Genomic DNA, 23,821 nt, shown 5'->3' with positions numbered 1-23,821 from the left:
TGTGTGCAGGGGAATTTCTCTTGTGGTTTATTCAGGGCTCAGCTGGAACCTGGATTTTGCATTTGCTGCCTTGTGCTGGCCCTGGCACACTCAGATTTAATGCAGGTGAGGGCTGGACAAAAGATGGGGCACAGCAACTGCAGCAGGTGGTTTTGTTCTGGTCCCTTTTCTAGGATTAAATTAAAAACTGTCTCAAATGCTGAACGAGGCTGAAGTTTCTTGGGCTGCCTTAAACATTTAAAATGCCATCAGTCTCATCCTGAGGCTTCCCAGCGCTGGGAAATGCAAGGGCACTGCAGGTTCTGCAGGTAATAAATGCAGCAGCAATTACTGCACGCTATCAATTTGCAGGAGCTGCTCCACATCCACTTGACCTCTCGGGCCTGATGGGAAACATTTGGAAATTGTCCTTCCCAAAGCAGAAACGCTGCTGGGCTTGTGGATTAGAGCAGTTTCAGCAGCTCCTCCCTTCAGCCTTTTCTCAGTGTCCCTTTCCCTGCCCATCTCCCCCTCTCCTCAGTGAAGAGGATTTAAAAAGGAAAATTCAAAGCCCTGCTTGAATGCCATTTGTGGGAGGAGATGGGCACAGCTCTGATTTTTTTTCTTTCTTTTTTTTTTTCTTTGCTTCTGGAGAATCTCAGATGTGCTGGAGGATTTTCTATGTGCCTGTCTATCCGTGTGTGTATAAAGACATCCTTGTGCTGCTGCTGAGGTGGAAGGGAGGGGATTTGGGGAGTTTTCTGCATGATCTGTCATGTGCTTTTCCCCCACGTTCTCAGCCATGAAAGCAGGAGCGCTTCACAAATGGTAGTGAAAAATGCTTCAGCAGTTTGCAGCAAGAACAGGTAGTGCCCAGGGGGAAAAGATTAGAGGCTAAAATGGGAAAATGTGTCACACGGAGCAAGGTAGCTCTGCACATGTTTAACAGGGAAAGTTTACTCTTAAAACATATATATCCAGCCTAGCATTACCACCACTTTTCTAGAAATAAATTACTTTTCATCCCCTGAAATGATAAACATTTTATAGCTCGTAACAGCTTCCAGTTTACAATAATGTATAATAAATGTAGCAACTATAAATAATTCCCTTAGTTCAGACAACAGATTCTGGAGGGAGGCATTTTTCACCTTTTCCCAGAGGAGCTGTGAGCTCTTTGAGAGCACTCCCAGGGCCTGAAATGGCATCGGAAGCAGAGCACAGCACTTTGGGATTGGAAGCTTGTTACCTTTCTATTTTTAAAATCCAGTCATGAAGCTCCGGCTCTGCTGCCGTGCTGTGATGAAGGGCACTGTGCATTCAGCAGGAGAATCTCTCCGTGGCATTTACTTTGTTGCTTTATTTCCCTGCCACAGAGCTCTCCTCTGCTGTGTGGGTAAATACAGGCTCTGTAAAAGAGCACCCACAGAACAGCAGAGGCTTCCTGCAGCTGCCAAATGCCATTTTCTCCTCTCTGCCAATTGTGTTTTTTTTTTTTTTTTTGGGAGCACCTGAGCCTACAGCAGAGCATCAGCAAGCACAGGATAATGGCTGGCTGGAGAATTTAGGGGAAAATTGTTAATTCCCCTGCACTGGCTGCATTTCCTGGAGAAGCTGTCACCGAGCCCTGTGTCACACGTGCTGGATTCGTGTCTCCAGAGTGGCTTTGGGTGTGTTTTTCTCCCTCTCAGGTGCATGCAGAAGCTGGGTGTATCAATAGAGTGTCTTTAATGCAGAATATTGAGTTTCAAATGCCCCCGAGCCATTGCACTGCATCCCTGTCCCTCAGTGGGGACATGCCCCGAGTGGGAAGGGGACACCCAAATCTTTGAATTTGTAGATGTAGTTTAGATGGTTTTTTAGTGCAGGTACAAATCCCATTCCTACCTAGCATGGCTGTGGCTGCTCCCAGCTTGTTAGCCCTCCCCAGGGGGAGCGGACAGGGGAAGGAGCAGTTGGGAAATGTTTTTGGGAAGCACGGTTTGGAAAGCACCATGGTCACCCAGAGGCTGGGTGCAGTTTCCCTGGCTGGATGAATTCCCAGGTGGGATAAATTTGGTGGCAGTGATTCCTTGTGAAGGCTGAGCTAGAAGAGAGACCAGACAGAGCTAAGGAATAAAGCAGGGATTTATTCAAAGCATCTCCTCAGTGGATCCACCTTGGGCAGCACAAGAGCCCAGCAAGGGCTGCACCCAAGGTGAACCAAAAAGGTCCCAAAATGAACCCAAATGGTCCCAAAATGCACGAGTGCTCCCGGGGTCTCTCCCTTGGCTCAGCTCTGCTCCATTTGCACCTTGCAGTTCATTGTCCCGTTCCAGCTTTAGCCCAGACACTCCCCCCCTGCTTGTTTTTCTCTCTGCAGCCCACGCTGTTTGTGCTCCTGGGCTGAGCTTTGGATCATTTGTCCTTGGTGCCCAGCTGGAGCAGGAATTGTTTTGTGTCCCTGCTCTGTGCAGAGAGCTCAGCATCCCCTGATGTGAAGCCAGCCCCACACACTGAAGCAGCACAGAGTCTGCTGCTGATGCCTGAGGTTTTAGCTTTTCTGTTTTTCAGTCAAACTTGTTCAGCTGAGCACTCCAGTGCTTCCCACTTCCGAGGAGCAGCATTCCCAGATTTGCCAGTGCCCCCATGGCTGAGGCTGAGCCCAAATCTCCCTTTCCCTGGGCATTTCCATCCTCCCAGTGCCTGAAATGACCAAACTTGCTCTGGAAACTGGGAAATCACAGCTCCCAGCTGAGGGGGAGCCCTGGGAGGGCTGAAGAAGAGGAAAGCTGTCACAGAGCTATTTAAACTTTATTTTTTTCAAGAGTTAGATTTCACTCGTGAGTTGCATGTTGATGACTTGGCTCAGTGAAACACGTAGCAGACTGATTTTATTTTTTTTCTGTGATTTATTTTTTTTTTTTGCTCTGTGCCCACATAAGTTCGTTAAAAGCACATGGGTTGCTATAAATATGAATGCTTTTAGAACAAAAATACCTTCTGTGAAGCGCTGATCAATATTGGATATTATCCTGAGACAGGTTGAAATGCTCATTTGAGAGGAGTTCTCACTCTTTTGTGTGTTTTTCACATCCTCAGAGCTCCATTGTGTGTTTATCCAGATCTAAAAGTAGTTCTGGTGCCAAAAAAGCTCGAATTTCAACAGAAAACCACATGATTTTTTGCTTGTCTGAAGTCACACCCTTCCAGTCACTCACAGATTGGATGGCCCCACGTGGATCTTACAGCAAAATCCCATTTTTTGCTGCCTTCGTGCATCCCAACAAATCCCATTCCTTGTGTGTATCCAGGGCTCTCCTTTTAATCCAGCACTAAAACACCTCCAAAAACACTCCAGGCACGGGTTTGGCTTTATCTGAAACTCCTGCAAAACAGAGCAGGGAGTACAAGATTTGAGCCTGGCAGCTGGGAATGAAAAAGGAGCAGCAGCGTTGTCAGGTTGTTGTGGTTTGGTGTTACAAGGCAGTACCAGAATCAAAATCCTTCTGTTGTAAATAAGCTTTTAGCTCTTGAGCTCTGCCTCGGAATGGAGACTTTCTAATCGAGTGTGGACCGAGATTATTTTGTGTAAATCTCCAAAAACACTCGGGCTGTGTTTGGGGTTTTTATTCTCCTGAATAACAGAAACCTTTAGAAAACAGAACAGGTTCTTCTCAGCTGTTGGAGGTGAATCTCAAGGGCTGTGTGTGCTCTGCCTCCCTGGGAAGTTTTGTGCCCTTTCCAGTTCTCATAAATATTGGGGTCGTAGGCATTAGGTTTAAGTTGAGGAGGAGAAGTCGTGGCTTTTGATGAAATTATCACCCTGGCAGCTTGAAAATTGAAATTCTAGCTTGAAAATTGAAATAATCTGCTGGGTTTTGGAGTGTTGGTGTGCTCAGCAGTGGGGAAAACACAATCACCCTCTTAAACAGGAACCCAAATTTCTCTTTTTTATCTTGAACATGCCAGGAGTGGGAGGGCTCCAAACACTCCCCAGTCCCAGCCTTCCTCCATCCCAGGATCAGTCACAATCAGTTCTCAGGGAGCAAATTTCCTCAAGAATTTTTAACTTAAACTTATTTAAATTGATGCTCACCACAACTTCTTCACAGTATTGCTTTGGGAGATCAACAGGTTCCTTTATAAAATTATTTTTTCCTGCTTTATCCATCCCAAATAAAGGGCTGGATAAATTTATCCATTCCTAAATTTGTCTTAGGAATGCAACTGCAATTCTTCATGACTCTGCTCGTGTTTTTCCTGATGGTTGGTGTGCTGCAGGACTGGGGAAGGAGCCACATTAGCATTTTATCTCATTGCGCTGGGAAACTTATTACCAAGAGTTAATCATTTGCATTGAGCTCACATTAGTTAGGAAAATATTGTAGATATTTTGGGGTGGGGGAGGAAGTGTTTTGGTTGCTGCCAGTGTCCTGCTTTAACATCTCTTGGCAGCTCTGGCCAGAGGGATGCTGAGCTGCTGGTCTGATAATTGAGCCTGTTCAAAATCCATTCTATTAAGTAAAAAAAAATCCATTTTATTAAGTATTAAATAGCGACAGTTCAGCTTAAAACAGAGTTCTGCAAAGTCTGAGATGGCAAAGGCTTCTGTATCTGTGCTTCAGTGCTGTGTCAAACAGAATATTCTGCCTTAGAAATTCTACCAACTGATCTAATCTTGTCTTGAAACTCTTTCCAGGTTTGCCTGCTCAAGGATTCTGTCGCTATCTGATTGCTCTGCCTGCCAAATTTCCAGGCTGAATTCATCTGCCATTGATAAATGCATTTCTCTCTGCTCCCTGCATCCACCCTTCCTTCTTTCACACGTCTCCTTTCGTTATTATGAATTAATCAGGGCATTTTTTCCAGCTCAGGGGACTCTTGCCATGCAGTTCAGCTTTGGGGACCTGCACCATTTCTTTTCTTGTGTTTTGAAACTTTCCAACTTCTGCTGGTTTCTGTTTGTTTACCTTTCTGTCGAAGGTAAATAAATTAGGAGCCCTTTTTCTCACAGAGCATTTTTCTATCAGGGTATTTCAGGGGTTAATGTTTGTTAAAGGCAGTTTCAGTGTTAATAACAGGGAGCTGCTCGGATGGGAGCAGTTTTTAATGCATTTTTCTCCTGCTCATCCTCAGGTCTGAAAGTGGCCCCAGTTCTGCTGCTCTGGGCTTTGAGATGCCTTTGTTCAGAGCTGTGGAATCAGCACTTCCTGGGCATGGTTTGCTCATTAGAGCACAGTAATTAGTGAGTTTGCCATGCAGCCATTCTTAGGAGTCCTTTCCACTGCTGCAGTGAAATCAGCAGGTTTGGGTGTTGGGGTTTGATTTCCCCAAAGCTCTCAGGAGTTCCTTTCCCTAAAGCAAACCATCCCACCCGCCCTGAGGAACCGTGGGAGAGGTGGGCTCCTGCTTGCAGGTGGCTGAAATAAGAATCTCTTTTTAATAATGCATTCTCATTGCCAGTCAAACTTCTCATCCTTAATTTGAAGCTATTTTCCCTTGCAGGAAGGGCAGCAGGGGTGAGAAGAGAATCTGTGTAATAATGGAGGGTTCTGCTCGAACTCAGAACTTCTCTTGCAGCCACTTTAAAGCCTCTTCACACACTCATTTAATCTGTCATTGCATCAATTATGTCTTAAATAATGGGGTGAAGTAGGGAAAGTGCATCTGTCCTGACAAAGAGCTCTGCTCTTGCTTTGCAGTGGTGCCACAGGAGAAATGAGCTCCTGGAGCATTTTGGTGAGGAGCTTTTTAGAGAAGAGAAGCACAGCCCACGGCCGAGCCCTGCTCCAGCTCCTGCTGGCTGTGGAACAGCTGAGAGCATTGCCAACACCATCCCTGGGCTGCCAGTTCTGAGCCTGCCCTGAGCTGTGGAGAATTAAATGCATTTTTCAATCAAATTCTGTGATCCCTGCCTTTGGAAGGAGCTCCTCGAGGGCCGCTGTGGCCGGAGGAAACACTGAGCAAGCACCACCAGGCCATTAATAGAGCTAAAGCCCCGTGTGCTCAGGGACTTCTGAAAGAGATCAGATTAATTTGCTAAAGGTGGAAAGGCTCTGGCTGCTTTAATCTCCCTTCATTGCAGCAATTGAACCGGAGAGGGCGGTTTCCTGTGCTTCCTCCAAGGTCCTTGCAGCTCAGAGGGGGCTCTCTGTGCTTGGCGTTGCTGACAGCACCAGGCCTTGCTTCAGTTCCTCGTTTTGGGAGGGTTTTAAATGCTCGGGGTTGGTTTTCCTGGCACAGGGTGCCCTGAGAAGCTGGGGCTGGATCCCCGGCAGTGCCCAAGGCCAGGCTGGATGAAGCACCTGGGACAGTGGCAGTGTCCTTGTCCATGGCAGGGGGTGGCACTGGGTGTCCCTCAAGGTCCCTTCTGACCCAAAGCATTCTCTGGTTACATCAATAATCCTTGAGGCTCTAACAGGGCTGGTTTTTCCCCAAGAACATCCACAGGGGGATAAAAAAAAGCCTTGAAAGGATGGAGTTTTAAGGCTGCCTTGTTCACGTGCTCCCATTTCCAGGATTAGGTTCGTTTGGGGTTTTTTTTCCCCCCCAGATGTTCAAGACATCCAGGTATTTATACAAGTTGCAACAAAGGCTTGCACGTTTTTCATTTTAGCTTAGATTGCTTTCTAATTACCTGAGCAATCCACTGATGTCCTTATCTGTTATTACTTGCCTCTAACTTGGGGATAAATGTGGATTTCTTAATAAAATGTGCACTCGAAGGGTAGGAATTCCTTATGGCCAAGAGGCTGGTCATGTGTTCTACACTAAATTCTGAGCTTTATCCAGCATGATAAAGCTGGAGTTTCCTTGGGGTGACTGCCCAGGACAACAGAGAGGAGTTGAGTTTCAAAACTGAATGTGAAATATTAACTTTACTATGAAAAAGTACCCTGCAAAACAGGGCTGAATAAAGCAGCAAGTATCGTTCTGAGAAATCCAATTTCTTCGATGAAATCTGTAAATGTTTGTGTGACTTTCACTTTCACTTTCCTTGAAACCAAGCAATCACCTTTCAGTTTTCCTCGGGCACCTGAGGAACACAATATGGGAGTGTAAAATGAAATCATTAAGATAATGTATGTTTGGGATGTGTGTCAGGTAGGATTCCTATTTTCAGCTTACACTGAGCTCTTAATTAACTGATGAGCTTAAGCAGCTGAGATACAGTAATAGTGCATTTAGTTAATTGGCTCATGTGAAACTTTATCCCTGCCAATAACTGTGACACTGGAATAAATTCAAGACGTGGTGTTAGATCCTTTAACTAAGCTAATTTAATCGTTGGTCATTGTAAAAACAGCCACCGACTTGGAGGCTTTTTTTTGGTTGTTCCTTCCTGGAATTTGTGACTGCTGTGCTGGCAGCAGTGGCATGGCAAGCGTGGCATGCTGTTCTTTGGCATGTTCGGCCAAAAAAATCCTCGGGAACGTGGAGCTGGCCATCTGTCCTGAGCATTATACCTTGAATTACCCAGATTTCAGGGTTTGCTGGAAGGGTTTCACGCAGCAAAGGCAAACGGAGGCTGTGCTGAGATGGGGTCTGAGCACCCTGCTGGCTCCCGAGCAGTTTTACCTGAGGGAAAAACCTGAGAAAGATGGAGAGGGAATTCTAGGAGAGCCTGGAGTGACAGGGAACGGGTTCACACTGACACAGATGAATGCTGGGGAGGAATTCTTCCCTGTGAGGTGGGGAGGCCCTGGAATGGGTTTCCCAGAGAAGCTGTGGCTGCCCCATCCCTGGAAATGTCCAAGGCTGGGGCTTGCAGCAGTCTGGGGTGGTGGAAACTGCCCTTGCCCATGGCAAAGGCTGGCACTGGATGAGATTTAAGATCCCTTCAAACCCAAAACATCCAATGACTTTATGAATTTTGGGTTTACTCATAGTGAAAGAAATTCCCTGGTGGCACCATCCAGAAGGTCTCCAGAAGGTTCAGCCCCACATTTAAACACCCTCAGCACGAGGGCCTGCTGAGCAGGGTGTCCTGGCTGCTTTCAGCACCATCACACCTCATCAGGGATTGAAGAAATCATCAGCCAAATATTTTTTTGTCATTCTGGCAGGGTGAAAGATAAGGCTGCCTTTGATTATTCTATTTTATTTTTTTTTCCCCTGAAGATTTTGCAGATGTTGGAAGCACTCGTGGTGTGTCAGACACAGCCCAGATGTCCAGCAGATGGTCCTGTGCCACTTGCCCGGCTCAGAATTCCTGGTGGCCTCGCGTGGCTGGGCTGTGGCTGTGTGACAGAGGCCACGCTGCTCCCCTGGCTCAGCCAAGAGAAAAGCCAGGCTTTATTTTAAACCCTGCTGAGCCAACCCCCACCTTGGCCTTGCTCAAAGCACCCAGAACTCAGCTGTCAGTGTGTGGGGATGCCCTTGGCACTGGGAGTGCTTTGGTGCTGCTCCTTTTCCCTGGAGGTGCCCAAGGAAGGGCTGGAGGTGGCACTCAGGGCCCTGGGCTGGTGACAAGGTGACCATTGGAGATCTTGGAGAGCTTTTCCAACCTCAGTGGTTCTGTGAACTTTAAATCACGTTTTTAGCAGTCCGTGCTTGTTGTGCAGCATGGGGAGAACAGTCTCAAGGAGGAGGGGGATTTGTGAGCCCGAGCTGCTCGTTTGCAGCTGGACCTGGACATTTCCTGGTGTTCAATCCATGGTGCCCGTGGGGCAGTGGGCAGTGCCCTGTCCCAGCAATGCACCAGCACAGCTTGTCCAGCCAGGAATTGGCACTTTTATCTCATGTGTCTGAAGTTTCCCCGGGAGCTGAAGGGACAGCAGACACAAAAGGCTTTTAGTGCTTTAAAAGTGAAGTTGCTGAGTTGCATTCTTCCCCACGCTGAGATACAGAGAGCTCTGGGGTGGGGTTTTTTTTGGGTTTTTTTTTTGCAGATGAGCTCTGTGCTGCTCCCCACTGCATTCCCAGAGCTCTGCCTGCTCTGTGCTGCTCCTCTTTTGGGTGTGGGGCTGCCCTGGTGCCAAGCTCAGCTGCAATTGAGTTGGAGTTGAAGCCACACGCTGCAGAAGTCACAACAAACGTGTGCTCCGTGCAGCCTGGCTCAGACAGAATATTTTTCATGTTGCTGACAGCTTCCCTAATGGTTCCTGTCGCAGCTTTTAAAGAAGGTGGCCCAGTTGTGCCCTGTCGATGGCGCAGATTGAAGCTCTTGCTGCTTGCACGCTGTGGGTTGGGGATGGGGAAATCTTTATCCTCCGCTGTATCCAGCTGAAAACATTCATCTGCCAGAGATAGGAGCCGTTTCAATTCCAGTGTAAACAGTGCTGACAGGTAATTGTGTTGATAATGTCTGTCCCCTGGAGCTGTTTCACCTCAGTGAACTTCCCTGGGAGCCTGGGGCTGACTCTGAGCCGGGTTTTACAGCTCCTGCTCTTGGGCCCGAGTTCAGGCCAGCTGGGTTTGGGGCTGCAGGGCTGCTGTGCTGGGCAAGAACAGAGACAGATGGGCATCCCCTGGGCTGTGCCCTGCCTGGCAGCCTTCCCTCCTCACCCCTGCTCAGCCCTTGACCTGGCCCTGAGGATGTGGTGACTGCACAGAGGTGTTCCCTCCCTGAGACATTCTTCTCTGTCCGCAGGAGCTGTTGTGTCACTGTTGTGTCCTGGGCTTAAGCAGGATGACTGAAAATGCTCTGCTTGTGCTTGCAGCAGGAGCTGGGTGGGCAGGCAGGACTCGGGAGTACCCACAGAGCTTTTGGAAAGAATAATCCTGGAAACAAAGGATGGTTTGGGTTGGAAGGGACCTTAAGAATCATCTTGTTCAGGGCAGGGACGCCTCCCACTGTGCCAGGCTGCTCCAAGCCCATCCAGCCTGGCCTTGGGCATTGCCAGGGATCCAGGGGCAGCCCCAGCTCCTCGGTGCCAGGGCTGCCCACCCTGCCAGGGAAACATTCATTCCCAATATCCAGTCTAAATTCCCCCTTGCCAGCTGGCTCTGGGCTGGGAATGCCCCCTCAGGTCAGCTCAGCCCAAGTGCCCTGCCCTGGTTTCAGTTCTGCTCAGGACATCCCAGGGCTGTGCTCACCTGAGCAGATCCTGCCTGGGCTGGGCTGAGCTGGGATCTCTGGGATACCACAGAGGGAGCAAATTTCCAAGGCTGAAGCTTTCATTCCTTTCTGCAACACCGCTGGCTGCTTTGAGGGGTGATGAGTGATGAGCTGCCCAGAAATCTCCTGATTTCTTCCGCAGTTTCTGCTGAAAATGATGGGAGAAATGGCAAATGCAGTGGAGTAGCTGGTAACTACAGTCAGTTCTCCTCTTTGTCCAGCTCATTCATCCACCCTCATCCTCTCATGCTGGGAAGCCTCTGGATTGACTCGGGGAAGGTTTAATGTGTACACAAAGGCAGGGATGAGTTGTCCAGAGCTGCCTGGAATTACCAGAGGAACTTTGCATTTTACTCCCTGCAGCCTCTTCTGGGCAATTTTTGGTGTTGGGTAAGAATTGAAGGGGGGAACAGGGAAGGATTCCCTGCCCAGCACCGTGTGCCAGGCTGGGAGCACTGGGTGGCACCGGTGATTGATTGTCCCCCTTGTCCCCAGAGGCACCACATCCATCATTTAGCAGCAGCACATGGTGTCTGGCACAGCACCAGCCTGGCTTTAGTGCTGCTGCTCAGCCTCATGGCCCTGCTGCTGCTTCCCTTTTCCATCTGATTTTTTTTGTTGTTGTTTATTTATTTTCTTCCTGTCTTCGCCTCCTTTCAGGTGGGAGAAAGGGGAAATCGCTCAGGGCTTGCCTGGGGGTTTATTTCTTGTGTGCTGATGGGGCTCTGCTGGGTTTGCTGCTCTGAAAAGCTTCACAGTTTGTTATTTGGCTCCAAATTAATACCTTTGCCTGCACTTTTATAATATTGCTTTGAGTCTGCAGCCTGGTGGTTTAGTACACAACTATTTCGAGATATAACCTGAATTTCTACCAGTGTTCATTTCACCCTCCTAAAAACCATAAAACTTGACTTAGTTTCAAGCATTATCTGTCTATCTGTATTTACTTGGAAAGTTCACACCGCCTCCCTAGAAATGTTAATTCATTTCCTTGTTAGGAAAGCCTAATTGTCCTAATATTTCACTTTTAAGTCTTTGCCACTGTCCAGTGCCACTTCTGTTCCAAAATCCTCTTCTTGCCTTGGAAAAATGTGACCACCTTAAGAGGCTGAAAATCAGCAATAAACAGATAAAATTCTGCCATTTTCCTGTTGTTGGCCACGCCTGTGCTATTTAATGTAATTTAAATTGTGTAAGCCTGTGTTGCTTAATGTAATTCAAATTGTCTGCTGCTTAAATGCAATGAATTTTCTCTTTCTCCCTCCCTGTTTTCCCTGGGTTTTTGCACTTTTCCTTTGTCCTGGCTCTTCCAAGCACCGTTGTAATTCAGGATTACACTGGAGAACGACAGAAAGAAAATGTTTAGGATGAACTGTGTGATATTGATACCAAATTACAAGGTACCTCATGAGGAAATTGGAGCAAAATGGATTTCAAATGGGACTCATTTGATTAAGCAGAGAAGTGCTGGGTGATTGTGGGGAGGAGAGCCCTTGGGACTATTACTGACAGAAACTTTCTGGGTAGCAAACCATTATTTGCATTTCATTTCTGATAGAAAAACACTTTGTTAGCAGCTGAGCCTCAACAGGGAAGCAATCTTGGTAAAGAAAATAGTTTTGATCATTGCTTCAATTTGTAAAACATTTCCTTAGCTTCTGCTGGCTGCCTTCAGCTCACTGCTGAGGTTTCTCCAGCTGGGTGTCCTGGGTGGAGATCACACAGAATCACAGAATTTCTGGGTTGGAAGAGACCTTTAAGATCATCGAGTCCAAGCCATGTTCTAACACCTCAACCAGATCATGGCACCCAGTGCCACATCCAGGCTGTTTTTAAACAATCCAGGGATGGTGACTCCACCACCTCCCTGGGCAGATGATTCCAGTGTTTGACCACTCTTTCTGTGAAAAACTTCCTCCTCAATTCCAGCCTGGATCTCCCTTGGCACAGCTTGAGACTGTGTCCTCTTGTTCTGTCTGTTCAGACCGTGTCCTCTTGTTCTGTCTGTTCAGACTGTGTCCTCTGGTTCTGTCTGTTCAGACTGTGTCCTCTGGTTCTGTCTGTTCAGACCGTGTCCTCTTGTTCTGTCTGTTCAGACTGTGTCCTCTGGTTCTGTCTGTTCAGACTGTGTCCTCTTGTTCTGTCTGTTCAGACCGTGTCCTCTTGTTCTGTCTGTTCAGACCGTGTCCTCTGGTTCTGTCTGTTCAGACCGTGTCCTCTTGTTCTGTCTGTTCAGACCGTGTCCTCTTGTTCTGTCTGTTCAGACCGTGTCCTCTTGTTCTGTCTGTTCAGACCGTGTCCTCTGGTTCTGTCTGTTCAGACCGTGTCCTCTTGTTCTGTCTGTTCAGACCGTGTCCTCTTGTTCTGTCTGTTCAGACCGTGTCCTCTTGTTCTGTCTGTTCAGACTGTGTCCTCTCGTTCTGTCTGTTCAGACTGTGTCCTCTCGTTCTGTCTGTTGCTGCCCGGAGAAAGAGACCGACCCCAGCCCACCACAGCCACCCTTCAGGAGGCTGCAGAGTGTGACAAGGTCACTCCTGAGTCTCCTTTTCTCCAGGCTGAACACCCCCAGCTCCCTCAGTCGTTCTTCACACGGCTTGTGTTCCAAGCCCCTCAGCAGATCCATCTCTCCTAATGAGCACCCAGAATGGTGCTGTGGCACGTGGGAGTGATTGGATCCTTGAATTAATGAACCTAAGAGCTCGTTTTGCCTGTTGGGGCTTTTCTCTCTTTGTCAATATTGCATCCAGTTCCGATGTGTTAGGTCAAAGACACAGAGAGGGCTCCGAGAGCATCACAGAATCACAGATCCCCTCTGCTGCTGGGGCTGGGGGCGTTGGCAGCCCCAGACCAGCCTGGGTGTTCTCCTGCTGCCTCTGCAGCTCTGGGGCTGTTCCAGAGCTCATCACCTCATGGCCAGCCCTGCAATCCCATCTCTTCCACCCACAGCAGCTCCTGGACGCGTCATTCCCTTTCCCTGGTGATCTTTCATCCTTCTCTTGGGCATTCCTGCTCCTCCTCCTCACTCCAAACCTCTGGGCACCCCAAACCTTTTTCATCTCTCACCACTTAAGCACTTGCCTTCATCTCTTGGATATCTTCAAAATCAAGACAAATTTTAAAAAAATACTATACTTTCTTTTATTTATTATTTATTATAATAAATAAGATAATATAAAAGAAATACTAATATAAATAATATAATATATTTATTATATATATATATATATATATATATATATAAAATAAATCTTGCCAGATTCTCCTGTTGCAGCATTTCACCATTCTGATCTTGGAGTGTTTGCCTGGATCTGCTCTTAGCTCGTGTCCCACTGTGGGCTGTCCCTCCCTGCTGCTTTCTGGCTGTCTGTCCATCTTCCCACAAATCTGCAGGGATTGGGAAGCACAGCCAGGCCCTGTTCTGGTCACTCCAGCTGCTGATGGAGATCACCAGCCTGAAGTGGAGCACGTCCAATCCAGGTGGATTGGAAAAAAAAAACCCAAACCCTCCTGGGTTTTCCATGCCCTGCGTGGGTTCTGTGTGCCTGGAAACTTTTCCACCACCAGCTTGGGCCGGTTTCCCTTGCTTTTTACAAAAGCTGTAAAAGGCTAATGCTGCAAGCAACATATGCTTGTGTTTCCAAGGGAAAGGAGGAAACCCGCCGTGGAGAGCTTGCAGGGATGGAACAGCCAAATTTGGTCCTAATTTCATCTTTAGAAATAGGTGAAAGATGCTTGAAGGATGGGGTGGGAGGGGAAACTCGCGTCAGGCTGATGACAGCAGAGGTGCTGCCACAGATAATTGAGATTTGAGCTCAGCTGTACAGGGCTGTTCCAGGTCTCATCCAGGGTTACCTGGCCGGTCAGAAAGTGGGGAGGAGGAAGATGCAGGTCACACCTGAAGCAGGGAGAAGTCCTGCCCTTCTCCAGAGCTCTGAGCTGTCCCCTGGCTCAGCTTGGCCACGTTTGATTTGACACAAAACCCTCTGGGGCTGAAATATTCCCAATTTGATGATGGAGTGCTGTAATTCGGGTGGTGTAAATTAGGAATTATGGATTGTGTAGCTGGATATTGACTTTTAATACAAGAATCCCGTGGTAGCAGCTGCTCCTGCTCATCTGGTCCCCCCCAGAGGAGGCACCAGTGATATCCACAGTGATATCCACAGTGATAGCGACGTAACAAACACACCAGCTGCTCCAAAGAACTTCCACTGAGACATTTCTTGACATTCTGTGAAGAAACTGATTTAAATATCTGGGTTTATCTGCATAAGGAGCAGAGATAACCTTACAGATTCATTGCTTTGATGGGAAGCTGCGGGGAAGGGAAATAAATTTACAATTCAGGTGATAAAGCAGTCTGCAAGGGTTAGAGAAATACATTTTTCCTTCTGAAAAATGAGACTTTGTAGCCTGCCAGGAGTTCAGTGGGGCAGGCAGGAGCAGCTGCCTCGAGGATCCCAGGGTAGCAGTCTGCCTGTGAAGGGAAAACAGGTGATGCTGCTAAATCCTGCAGGATCAGCCCGTGGCTTGTGTGGCACTGTTTGGGGCACTTCGAGGCATTAAACAGAATTATTAGGATTGGAAAAGAACTTTCAGAAGAGTTTGGTGTCCAGACTTTGATCCATCAGCACCTTTCCAAGCAGACATGAAGGGAGGTGTGGATCCCCAGCCCTGGGGGTGCCCAGGGAATTCACACAGAATCACACAGAATTTCTGGGTTGGAAGAGACCTTTAAGGTCATCGAGTCCAACCTGTGTTCCAACACCTCAACCAGATCATGGCACCCAGTGCCACATCCAGGCTGTTTTTAAACACATCCAGGGATGGTGACTCCACCACCTCCCTGGGCAGATGATTCCAGTGTTTGACCACTCTTTCTGTGAAAAACTTCCTCCTCAATTCCAGCCTGGATCTCCCTTGGCACAGCCTGAGACTGTGTCCTCTTGTTCTGTCTGTTCAGACCGTGTCCTCTTGTTCTGTCTGTTCAGACTGTGTCCTCTTGTTCTGTCTGTTCAGACTGTGTCCTCTTGTTCTGTCTGTTCAGACTGTGTCCTCTTGTTCTGTCTGTTCAGACTGTGTCCTCTTGTTCTGTCTGTTGCTGCCCAGAGAAAGAGACCGACCCCAGCTCAGCACAGCCACCCTTCAGGAAGCTGTACAGAGTGACAAGGTCACCTCTGAGTCTCCTTTTCTCCAGGCTGAACACCCCCAGCTCCCTCAAATTCCTGGAGGTGGCACTCGGGGCTCTGGGCTGGGGACAAGCTGGGGATGGGGCATGGGCTGGACTTGATCCTGGAGGGCTTTTCCACCCGGAACTCTGTGGATTTCTGACCCTCTTTGGGATGCACAGCACCACCCGCACACCTGGGCTGTGGGAACAACAACCCAGCTTGTCCCAGCTACTGGAAAGCAGACCAGTGCTGATTTCCATATTCCCTTCTAAATAAATCCCTTGCCAAAAATATCAACCACTGGCCTCTGCTGAGAGGGTGACTCGGAGGATTGCTTCAGAGAGAACGTGCCTTCTTCTTGGCATTTGGAAAACAATTCCTGCTTTTAGCAGGGGATGAATAATTTCTTACTCATGTCGAAGTGATGTAAGATGAAAAATTAATGTGGATGCTGCTTTCTCTTCTGGATCCTGCGAGCTGGGGGTGCCTCTGATGGGTATGGTCTTAAATGAAGTCAACGTTTCCTTCTGAGCTCTAATTTCCTTCCAGAGTGAGGAACAGAAAACTGACACTGTAAATACTTTTAAGTGGTTCAGACTGTTGATGTTTGTTTCTTTATCAGCCTTGCTAACAGAAAAGGGAAAGTGCTTTGATGTGGTCCCAAAGTTTGGTTGTAGAAATTCTCATGTTTTGCTTTAGTGACTAAAACATGGGCTGGAAAGAGAAATATTTGGGCCTTTTTACACATTATTTTTTTTACATGGCATAAGTTTCTCTCATCCTTTCTGCCCCATCTATCCACAGAGCTAAATAATGAATTTTTCTTCAGGGAAGGCGTAAAGCTTTTTGGGGATCCTTGAAGCACTTCTATTAAATGATAAACACAGCAAAGATCTTTTTAAATACTGGCTTGTGCTGAAGCCAAGTTGTGTTTAAAGGCTCAGCACTGGGATGGATGGCTTGTTAGAGTGGATTTGGCTTTTGAGCCATTTGGAGAGTCCCTTTCTTCCACCACCCTTCCTTCCAACTCGGAAAAAAAGCAATTTATCACCGGGTTTATCATCACTGCTGTCTGTGTGGGAAGGATGGGATCTCCAGGGAGGAGCTGTTGGAGGCTGTGAGGATCTGAGCCTCTGCTGGAGCGAGGATAAATCAATTTTTAATAAATCTGGGTGCTGTCTGGGGCAGAGTGGGAAGCAGGGAGAGGACTGGGCTGCTGGGTTTGCAGTGGGGCTGTGGGAAGTGCCTTTAACCTGCTTCCATAATTGATGTTTGGGGACAAGGAGAGGGCCCTGTGGGACAAATCAGATCCATTGAGTGGATGCAAACAGATGTGAGCTAAAGTGGAATGGAAAAAAAAAGATATCCACTGACCCAAATTTCTTGCAGTGTGTCCTATTCTGTCTGGCTGAAAATGTCATGCTTTGGCTGCTAAGCCTTAATAAGGAAACAATTCTTTGTTGGAGCGTTTTCCCACATATGTTTTTAGAATTTTAGCCTGTACGGGGTTTGATGCACAGCCCCATTGCTTGAGGCTGCCCCAGCATCATCTTCCAGGCTTGCTCAGCTGAGCCTTGGACTGGGAAAGGCTGGGCTCTGCCAGGAAACTTGGTGTTTTGTAAACACTGGGGCTTGCTGCTCTGCAGTCTGCTGAACGGTCAGCGCCGCTTTGAAAAGCAAATGGAAGCAGTCCCATGGAAGCAATCCCGTGGAAACAAAAAGCAGTGAATGCTTGTGGTCACTTGAAAGGACTCAGCAGTTTGTTACTGCTGGGGTCTGCGTGGGACACGAGGAGCAGCTGCAGTCGGTGGACGCGGGCCATGCAATTCTCATTTGCTGCTGTTAATTGGGAGCTGACTTGGTTTCTGTGCAAATGCATCCTCCAGAGGAGGCCACCAGCATGGGAGGGATGGGGCAGCTCTGCTGGGAGAGCTGGGATTGTTCAGCCTGGAGAGGAGAGGCTTTGGGGTGACCTCAGCGTGGTCCCCCGGTGCCTGAAGGGGCTGCAGATGGAGAGGAGGGGAAAGATGCAGAGAGAGGATTTCCAAGGGATGGAGGGACAGGATACTGGGAATGCCTTCAACTGACAGGGAATGGGTTTAGATTGGACATTGGGAAGAAATTCTTGGCTGTGTGGCCCCATCCCTGGCAGTGTCCAAGGTTGGAGCACCCTGGGATAGTGGGAGGTGTCCCACTGGCAGGGGGTGGAATTAAATGATCTTCAGGGTTCCTCCCAACCCAGCCCATTCTCCCATGTTCTTTAATCCACAGAAAGCTCATCCCTCACCAGCAGGAATCCTTTTCAAACTCCTCTTTTCCCTGACTTCCACTTGAGGTTCATGAAGGTGTCTGTCACCCTGAGCTAGCAAAGGAAGCTGGTCGTTCTTGGGTCATATGGGGTCAGATTGAATGAAGGCGTGTGGTTAACCTCCTGTTAGGGGGGGTTTTGGTCTCCTTAAAACCTCTGTGAGCTTGGAATCTCCTGCTGCAGCACCAGGCACTGATGGGGATGAGAGCAGGGAGTTTTAATCTGTCAGTTTTATACCTGTGATAACCTCAAAGAGGCTACCACACAAAGATAGCTGGAGTTCAAGGGAAACAAAGGGGGTGGTGTTCATTGAGAAGGAGGAAGATGCTCTTTAAACCTTGATGGATCCCTGGATTTGCAGGGGAAATCAGGAAGCAGGAGGATGCATTTGCACAGAAACCAAGTCAGCTCTAAATTAAAAGTAGCAAATAACAATTGCATGGCCCACATCCACATCACCTCCCTCCTCCTAAGCTCCACGGTGCTCTGACCTCTTGGGAAAATTGAGGAGACTCTGAGTCTGGCTTTGAGCATACAAGACTGGTAAAAACATAATTCTCTCAAGAAATGAAGATCTGAACAGTGAGCGTTGTATGAATAACAGCCCTCTCACTGCATCACCTGGGAGGTGATGAACAAAAAGAACCAGGCTTCCAAATTCTGCTCTGGTGATGCCTTGTGCAGGCTGCCCTAGAGCAGAGGCCAGGCAGAGTTACAGATGAAATGTATTTATTAAAAGGATTTATTAAATTGATTTAATAAATAAATAAGGATTTATTCACAGGATCTTCTCCATGGATCCACCTTGGGCAGCACAAGAGCCCAGCCAGGGCTGCCCCCAAGATGAACCAAAATGGTCCCAAAATGAACCCAAGATGGTCCCAAAATGCACGAGCGCTCCCGGGGTCTCTCCCTTGGCTCAGCTCTGCTCCATTTGCACCTTGCAGTTCATTGTCCCGTTCCAGCTTTAGCCCTGGCACTCCCACCCTGCTTGTTTTTCTCTCTGCAGCCCACGCTGTCTGTGCTCCTGGGCTGAGCTTTGGGTCATTTGTCCTTGGTGCCCAGCTGGAGCAGGAATTGTTTTGTGTCCCTGCTCTGTGCAGAGAGCTCAGCATCCCCTGATGTGAAGCCAGCCCCACACACTGAAGCAGCACAGAGTCTGAAAATAGAAAAGCCAAACCTGAGGCATCACTGTAAATCCAAAACAAAGCAACCAAAGTGATTTTTGTGGTGTTGTTTTGATGAATTCTCTTTTTTCTTTGTCCCCCACAGTGGCTCTTGGTCGTAACCAGCCCCTGAAGAAGGAGAAACCCAAATGGAAGAGCGATTACCCCATGACGGACGGGCAGCTCCGCAGTAAGAGGGATGAATTTTGGGACACAGCCCCGGCCTTTGAGGGCAGGAAGGAGATTTGGGATGCCCTCAAGGCTGCTGCCCACGCCTTTGAGAGCAACGACCACGAACTGGCACAAGCAATCATTGATGGTGCAAACATAACACTACCCCATGGTAGGTGCAGCTCCCGAGGACGTGGCCTCTCCGAAGGGTACCAGGTTAAAATCATGATGGTTTTACCCCAAAAATCAGTGATGGAATGGTTTAAAATATCTGGGATTCAGTGTGGATGTGCTCCTGTTCAGAGTTTCCAGGCAAAATGGTGTAAATATATACGGGGACCAAGAAAATCTGCTTTTTTTGGTGGTTCCTGCAGTGATGGAATGGTTTAAAACACCTGGGTGTCGGTGTGGATGTGCTCCTGTTCCGAGTTTCCAGGCAAAATGGTGTTAATATGTAGAGAGCCCAAGAAAATCTGCTTTTATTTTTTTTTTTTTGGTAGCTCCTGCAGTGGAATGGAGGATGTGGTCCATGGCAGTACTCAGCTTGAGTCTGATCTTTGCAGGCACTTTCTGTAATCTCTTGGAACACCTGGGTGCTCCAAGGCACCATTTCCATCACTTTTTTCCCCAGCTTCTCTTTGTAAGGAAGTAGATTCTTTTTCCCTCCTGATTTTATGTTTTTCTTTGGCACTTGAACTGTTGGGGTTTTTTTAAACTTTCTCTTCTGAAAAGCCTGAAAAAAATTTCCCAAAAATTTGGGGCTGGCAATCTGCTGTTAGATCCCGTGTGAGATAAACTGCCAGCTCTTATTTTGGGTACTTTCCACTTTGTTTTGTTAGTCTGAATCCGGCTGGGTGGGATTTTTTTTTTCCCAAGCTCTATTTCCCTTACTCCACAACTCTGAAATAAATCCCTTCCCTAAATTCCTGACAGAAATTCAGTGAGAGGGGGCTGGCAAGGAGTTACTGCTCGAGTCACCATTCAGATAAATGGAAATAGCAACTCAGAGATTGCATTTTTACAGACCTAGGGGAGTTGCTGCATTGTTTTTAGCTGCTAAAATATCAATTGTAGATGTCAGGAAAGCTCAATTTATACACGGGGAAGGTGGAATAAAATTCAGGTTACCTTTCACTGTGGTGTCTCCCTCACATCAGGCTGCAGCCCTCAAAAATTGCCTTTAACGTGGGAAAGTTCCTCTCTGTGAGGGTCTGACTCTGTCTGACCGTACAAAAGCCTGGTAAAAACATAATTATCTTAACAAATGAAAACTTGCAGCCAGGAGCAGCAAGGGGGAGGTTGTTTCTGTGATGAGTTTGATCAGCCCCCATTAATGAGCTGCCTTGGCAGCGCTGGGCTGTGCGCTCAGCTGAAATGCTGCGGGAGCACGGATGAGCAGCACTTCGGGGGAAAACACTCGATTTATGGCATCAAATCCTGCAAAGAAGGTGTTTGGCACGTTGGGTCTGGGCTGCCTCTTGTCAGAGTGCCATAACAGCTTGTAACCGTGAGGGAGGAGCTGGAGGAATCCGAAGCTGAGGCAGTTGAATCCTGCCTGCAAGGCTCAGCCTGGCTTCGGGGGCACAGGGCAGTCCCTGTGTGGCTCAGGAAAACAGAGGATGTCTCACCAGCAGCTTCAAGGCTCCCAAATTTGGAAAAAAAAATAGATATGAGCTCTTAAATCTGTTTTTCCAGCAGTTTGCTTCCAGTCCTGCCTACTGCTGGCAGGTTGTAATCTGCTTTTTAAGGCCCACGTGCAGAATATTCAGAGTATCTCAGCAATAACTCAGAAATCAGAGCTGGACCAGGGGCTCTGCTGCCCAAGGCAGGCCTGCCTTGAAGCTGAATTCCAAACAGAGAGAATATTTAGAATTTTTACCCACGATGTGCAGCTCACTGGGGATTTTTTCTACCCACAGAATCACATTATTTATTTTATTCGGCTTTCTGACACGTTTGGGCACCAGCTGCTGGCAAAGCAGTGTGACCTCCCCAGCCCAGAGTAAAAACCCAAATATTCCCAGTGCCCAGGCCCTGGCAGAGCATGGATGAGGGGATTAAGGATCAAACCCTTTCTCTGAGGGACCCAGGTGCAAAGTGAGCTTTTCTCCAGGCAGGAGGAGCAACCAAACCCTCCTGGGTCTGAGGGACCCAACAGCCTCTGGGGCCCTGCTTACAAAAAAACTCATTTTGGGCAAAATTGGGGAAGAAGGGGGAAAAGCTGTGAAGGAAAGCAGCTGTGCTGTCTGCAGCAGGCTCCCCCAGATCCCCCTGGAGCTGCCGGGCTCTGCAGGGGACCCCTGGCACTGCTGAAATTCAGATTTTAGCCCTCTTTGGGGTTTTTTTTTTTGTTTGTTCTTTTTTGTTTTGTTTGGATTTGGGGTGGTTTTTTTGGGTTCTTTGGTTTTTTTTTTTCCTTTTGATTTTGTTGTTGTTTTGGGGTTTTTGGTTTTGTTTTGGAGGTTTTTGTTTTGGTTTTTTTTTTTTTTTTTTGGTTTTGTTTTGGGGGTTTTGGGGGGTTTTTTTGTTTTTTGGTTTTGTTTTGGGTTTTTTTGGTTGTGGGTGTTTTGTTTGTTGGGGTTCTTTTGTTTTGTTTGGAAGTTTTTTGTTGTTGTTTTGTTTGGGGTTTTTTGGTTTGCTTTTTTTTTGTTTTGGGTTTTTTTTGTTTGGTTTTGGGTTTGGTTTTTGGGGTTTTTTTGTTTGTTTTTGTTTTTTGGTTCTTTTTGTTTTGGGGGGTTTTGGGGTTTTTTGTTTTGTTTTTTTTTTGGTTTTGGTTTGGATTTTTTTTTTGGTTGCTTTTTTTTGTTTGTTGGGGTTCCTTTGTTTTGGGTTTTTTGTTGTTGCTGTTGGTTTTGTTTTGGTTTGTTTGTTTGGGGTTTTTTGTTGTGTTTTTTGTATGTTGGGGGTTTTTGTTTTATTTGGGGTTTATTTGATTGTTTATTTATTTGTTTTTATTTTATTTTATTGGGGTTTTGTTTTGGGTTTTGTTTGGTTTTGTTTTATTTTATTTGATTGGGGTTTTTTTGTTTGGGGGTTGTTTGTTTGTTTTGTTCTAATTTATTTGAATTTTTAATTTGTTTTGTTTTGTTTTGGTTGTTTTTTCCCTCTGGATCTCTTTACCTGCCCAGCCTTTGTCTTCTATAAAAAACTTTGGATGAAAATTCAGCCTCAGGCTGGGCCAGGGCAGGCTCAGGGTGGGCACAGCAGGAATTTCCCCATGGAAAGGGGGCTCAGGCCCTGAACTGCCCAGGGAGGTTTGGATCCCCATCCCTGGAGGTGCCACTCAGTGCTCTGGTGTAAATCTAAATATTTCCCCTAGAAACCAAACATTTGTTGGATAAATTCCTTTAAATCTATGAAAAAAAATAAAATGAAAGCTTTCTCACTAATTTTTTCTTCTGCAAATGCTGCAGTGCCGGGGGCTGTGGTGTTTGCCTGCGTTCATTTGCTGTGGGTACAACACAGCAAAATTAAAAAAAAATAAACCTCAACAAGCCCCACATCCACATCTGAGTGTCCCTGTGTTCAAACCTTGTGTTCCTGGGAAGATGAAACCTTGCAGGAAGTGGAGGAGGGAGAGGAGGGCGCTGGCAAATTCAGCTTTTGCTCACAGACACTCGGGCCGAGCTGACGCTGCACAAATCAAACTGCTTCTTTATTCCAGAATCCTGCAGGATTCTGATCCTACAGGAAAGGGAGGGGGGAAAAGGAATGAGAAAATCTCTGGTGAGGCTGCTGTCAGTCGCTGCTCTGCTGGGAGGAAGGCTCTGAGCAGGGCAGTTTTCTAATGGGGGCCTTTTGCTGGCTTCTGCTGTTAAAAATAGCGTGTAAGAAGTATTAAATAAATAAATAAGCTTGTGGGATGGGCTTAGCACTTCTCATCTATCTTGGGTGACTCTGTGGGATGGGTTTAAAAATAGAAATAACGTTATCACCAATTTCTACTTCTTTTTTTTTTCTCCTCCTGTCTTAAAGTAGCACATCCTCCATGTTTTATTAATGAGTCCGTTCAAATTTCATGAAGAAGAGTTTTCCATGCTTCTCAGCTATCCTGCAGGAAATCTTGGCGTGTGTAGTATTTTATAATAATCTCAATGTTGAGCTGAACTTGGCCTGTAAGTCGTTAATATTAATTGCAATCTGGCCGGGGTTAAGTGGAGTTTTTAAATTCCAGGCTGGACACTTGATGAGCTGCAGCAGAGTTCCCAGGATATTGGGGTTAAATGTCTCACAGATTGCATCTTTGCAGCCCTTGCATTGTTTTGCTTTGTTGCTAAAATAGGAATTGGAGATGGCAGAAAAACTCAATTTATGCAGGGGGAAGTTGTATTAAAATGCAGGTTACCTTTAACAGGCAATAAAATACAATACATAAAATTTACCAAAAATACTATAAAATTTAACAAAAAAAGGACAAAAAATTACAAAAAAATTAAATACAATAAAATAAAATTTACCCTTAAAGCCACTCCAGCCTCAGCTTTGGGTCAGGGCTGTTTTTAACCCTTGTTAGGCAATGGGTTCCAGGATGGCCACTTCACGTCAGGGTATTGGGGTTGAGCTATTTGCTGAGATCCCCAAAAGTGGGATGGGAATATTTCCCTGAAATGCTGGGGAGAAATGAAGGACATCACTGAGATATTCCCACTCTGAACAGAGCATTTTCTTCTCCTTTGGGTGAAATATGAGTTACAAAAGCATAAAAAAGTCCTAAATAAAAAGGAAACCCCTCAAAGCCAAGAGCAGCAGTGTGGGGAAGGCATGGGGTGTTTCCCACCAATTCCTAATTCCAGCGAAACTCTGCTACATTAAATCCCAATCCCATTGTTCAAACGCACAATCCCAGAATTATTTAGGTTGGAAAAGGTTTCCAAGATCCAGCCCGGCTTGCGAGCTGCCCCACGCTGTCACCAGAGCTGTGAGTGGCACTGCAGATCTGTCACACTTATCAGTGCCACAGGTCAGTCCGAGATTGCCTTCAAAC

General features: G+C 47.0%; 1 protein-coding gene across 1 annotated transcript in view; it reads left to right on the top strand.

The window, feature by feature from the left end:
- Positions 1–23,821, top strand: part of UBTD2 (ubiquitin domain containing 2) — a 43,197-nt gene that overhangs the window by 6,688 nt on the left and 12,688 nt on the right. The window contains exon 2 of the mRNA XM_038150328.1: positions 18,773–19,009. Within this exon, the coding sequence (XP_038006256.1) occupies positions 18,773–19,009 (237 nt within the window). The remainder of the gene's footprint in view (positions 1–18,772; positions 19,010–23,821) is intronic.

This window comes from Motacilla alba, chromosome 13, assembly GCF_015832195.1.
Source record: "Motacilla alba alba isolate MOTALB_02 chromosome 13, Motacilla_alba_V1.0_pri, whole genome shotgun sequence".
In the NCBI taxonomy this organism is placed as follows: Eukaryota; Metazoa; Chordata; class Aves; order Passeriformes; family Motacillidae; genus Motacilla; species Motacilla alba.
Note: the sequence above shows the minus strand (reverse complement) of the source record. Positions and strands in the feature narration are given on the sequence as shown.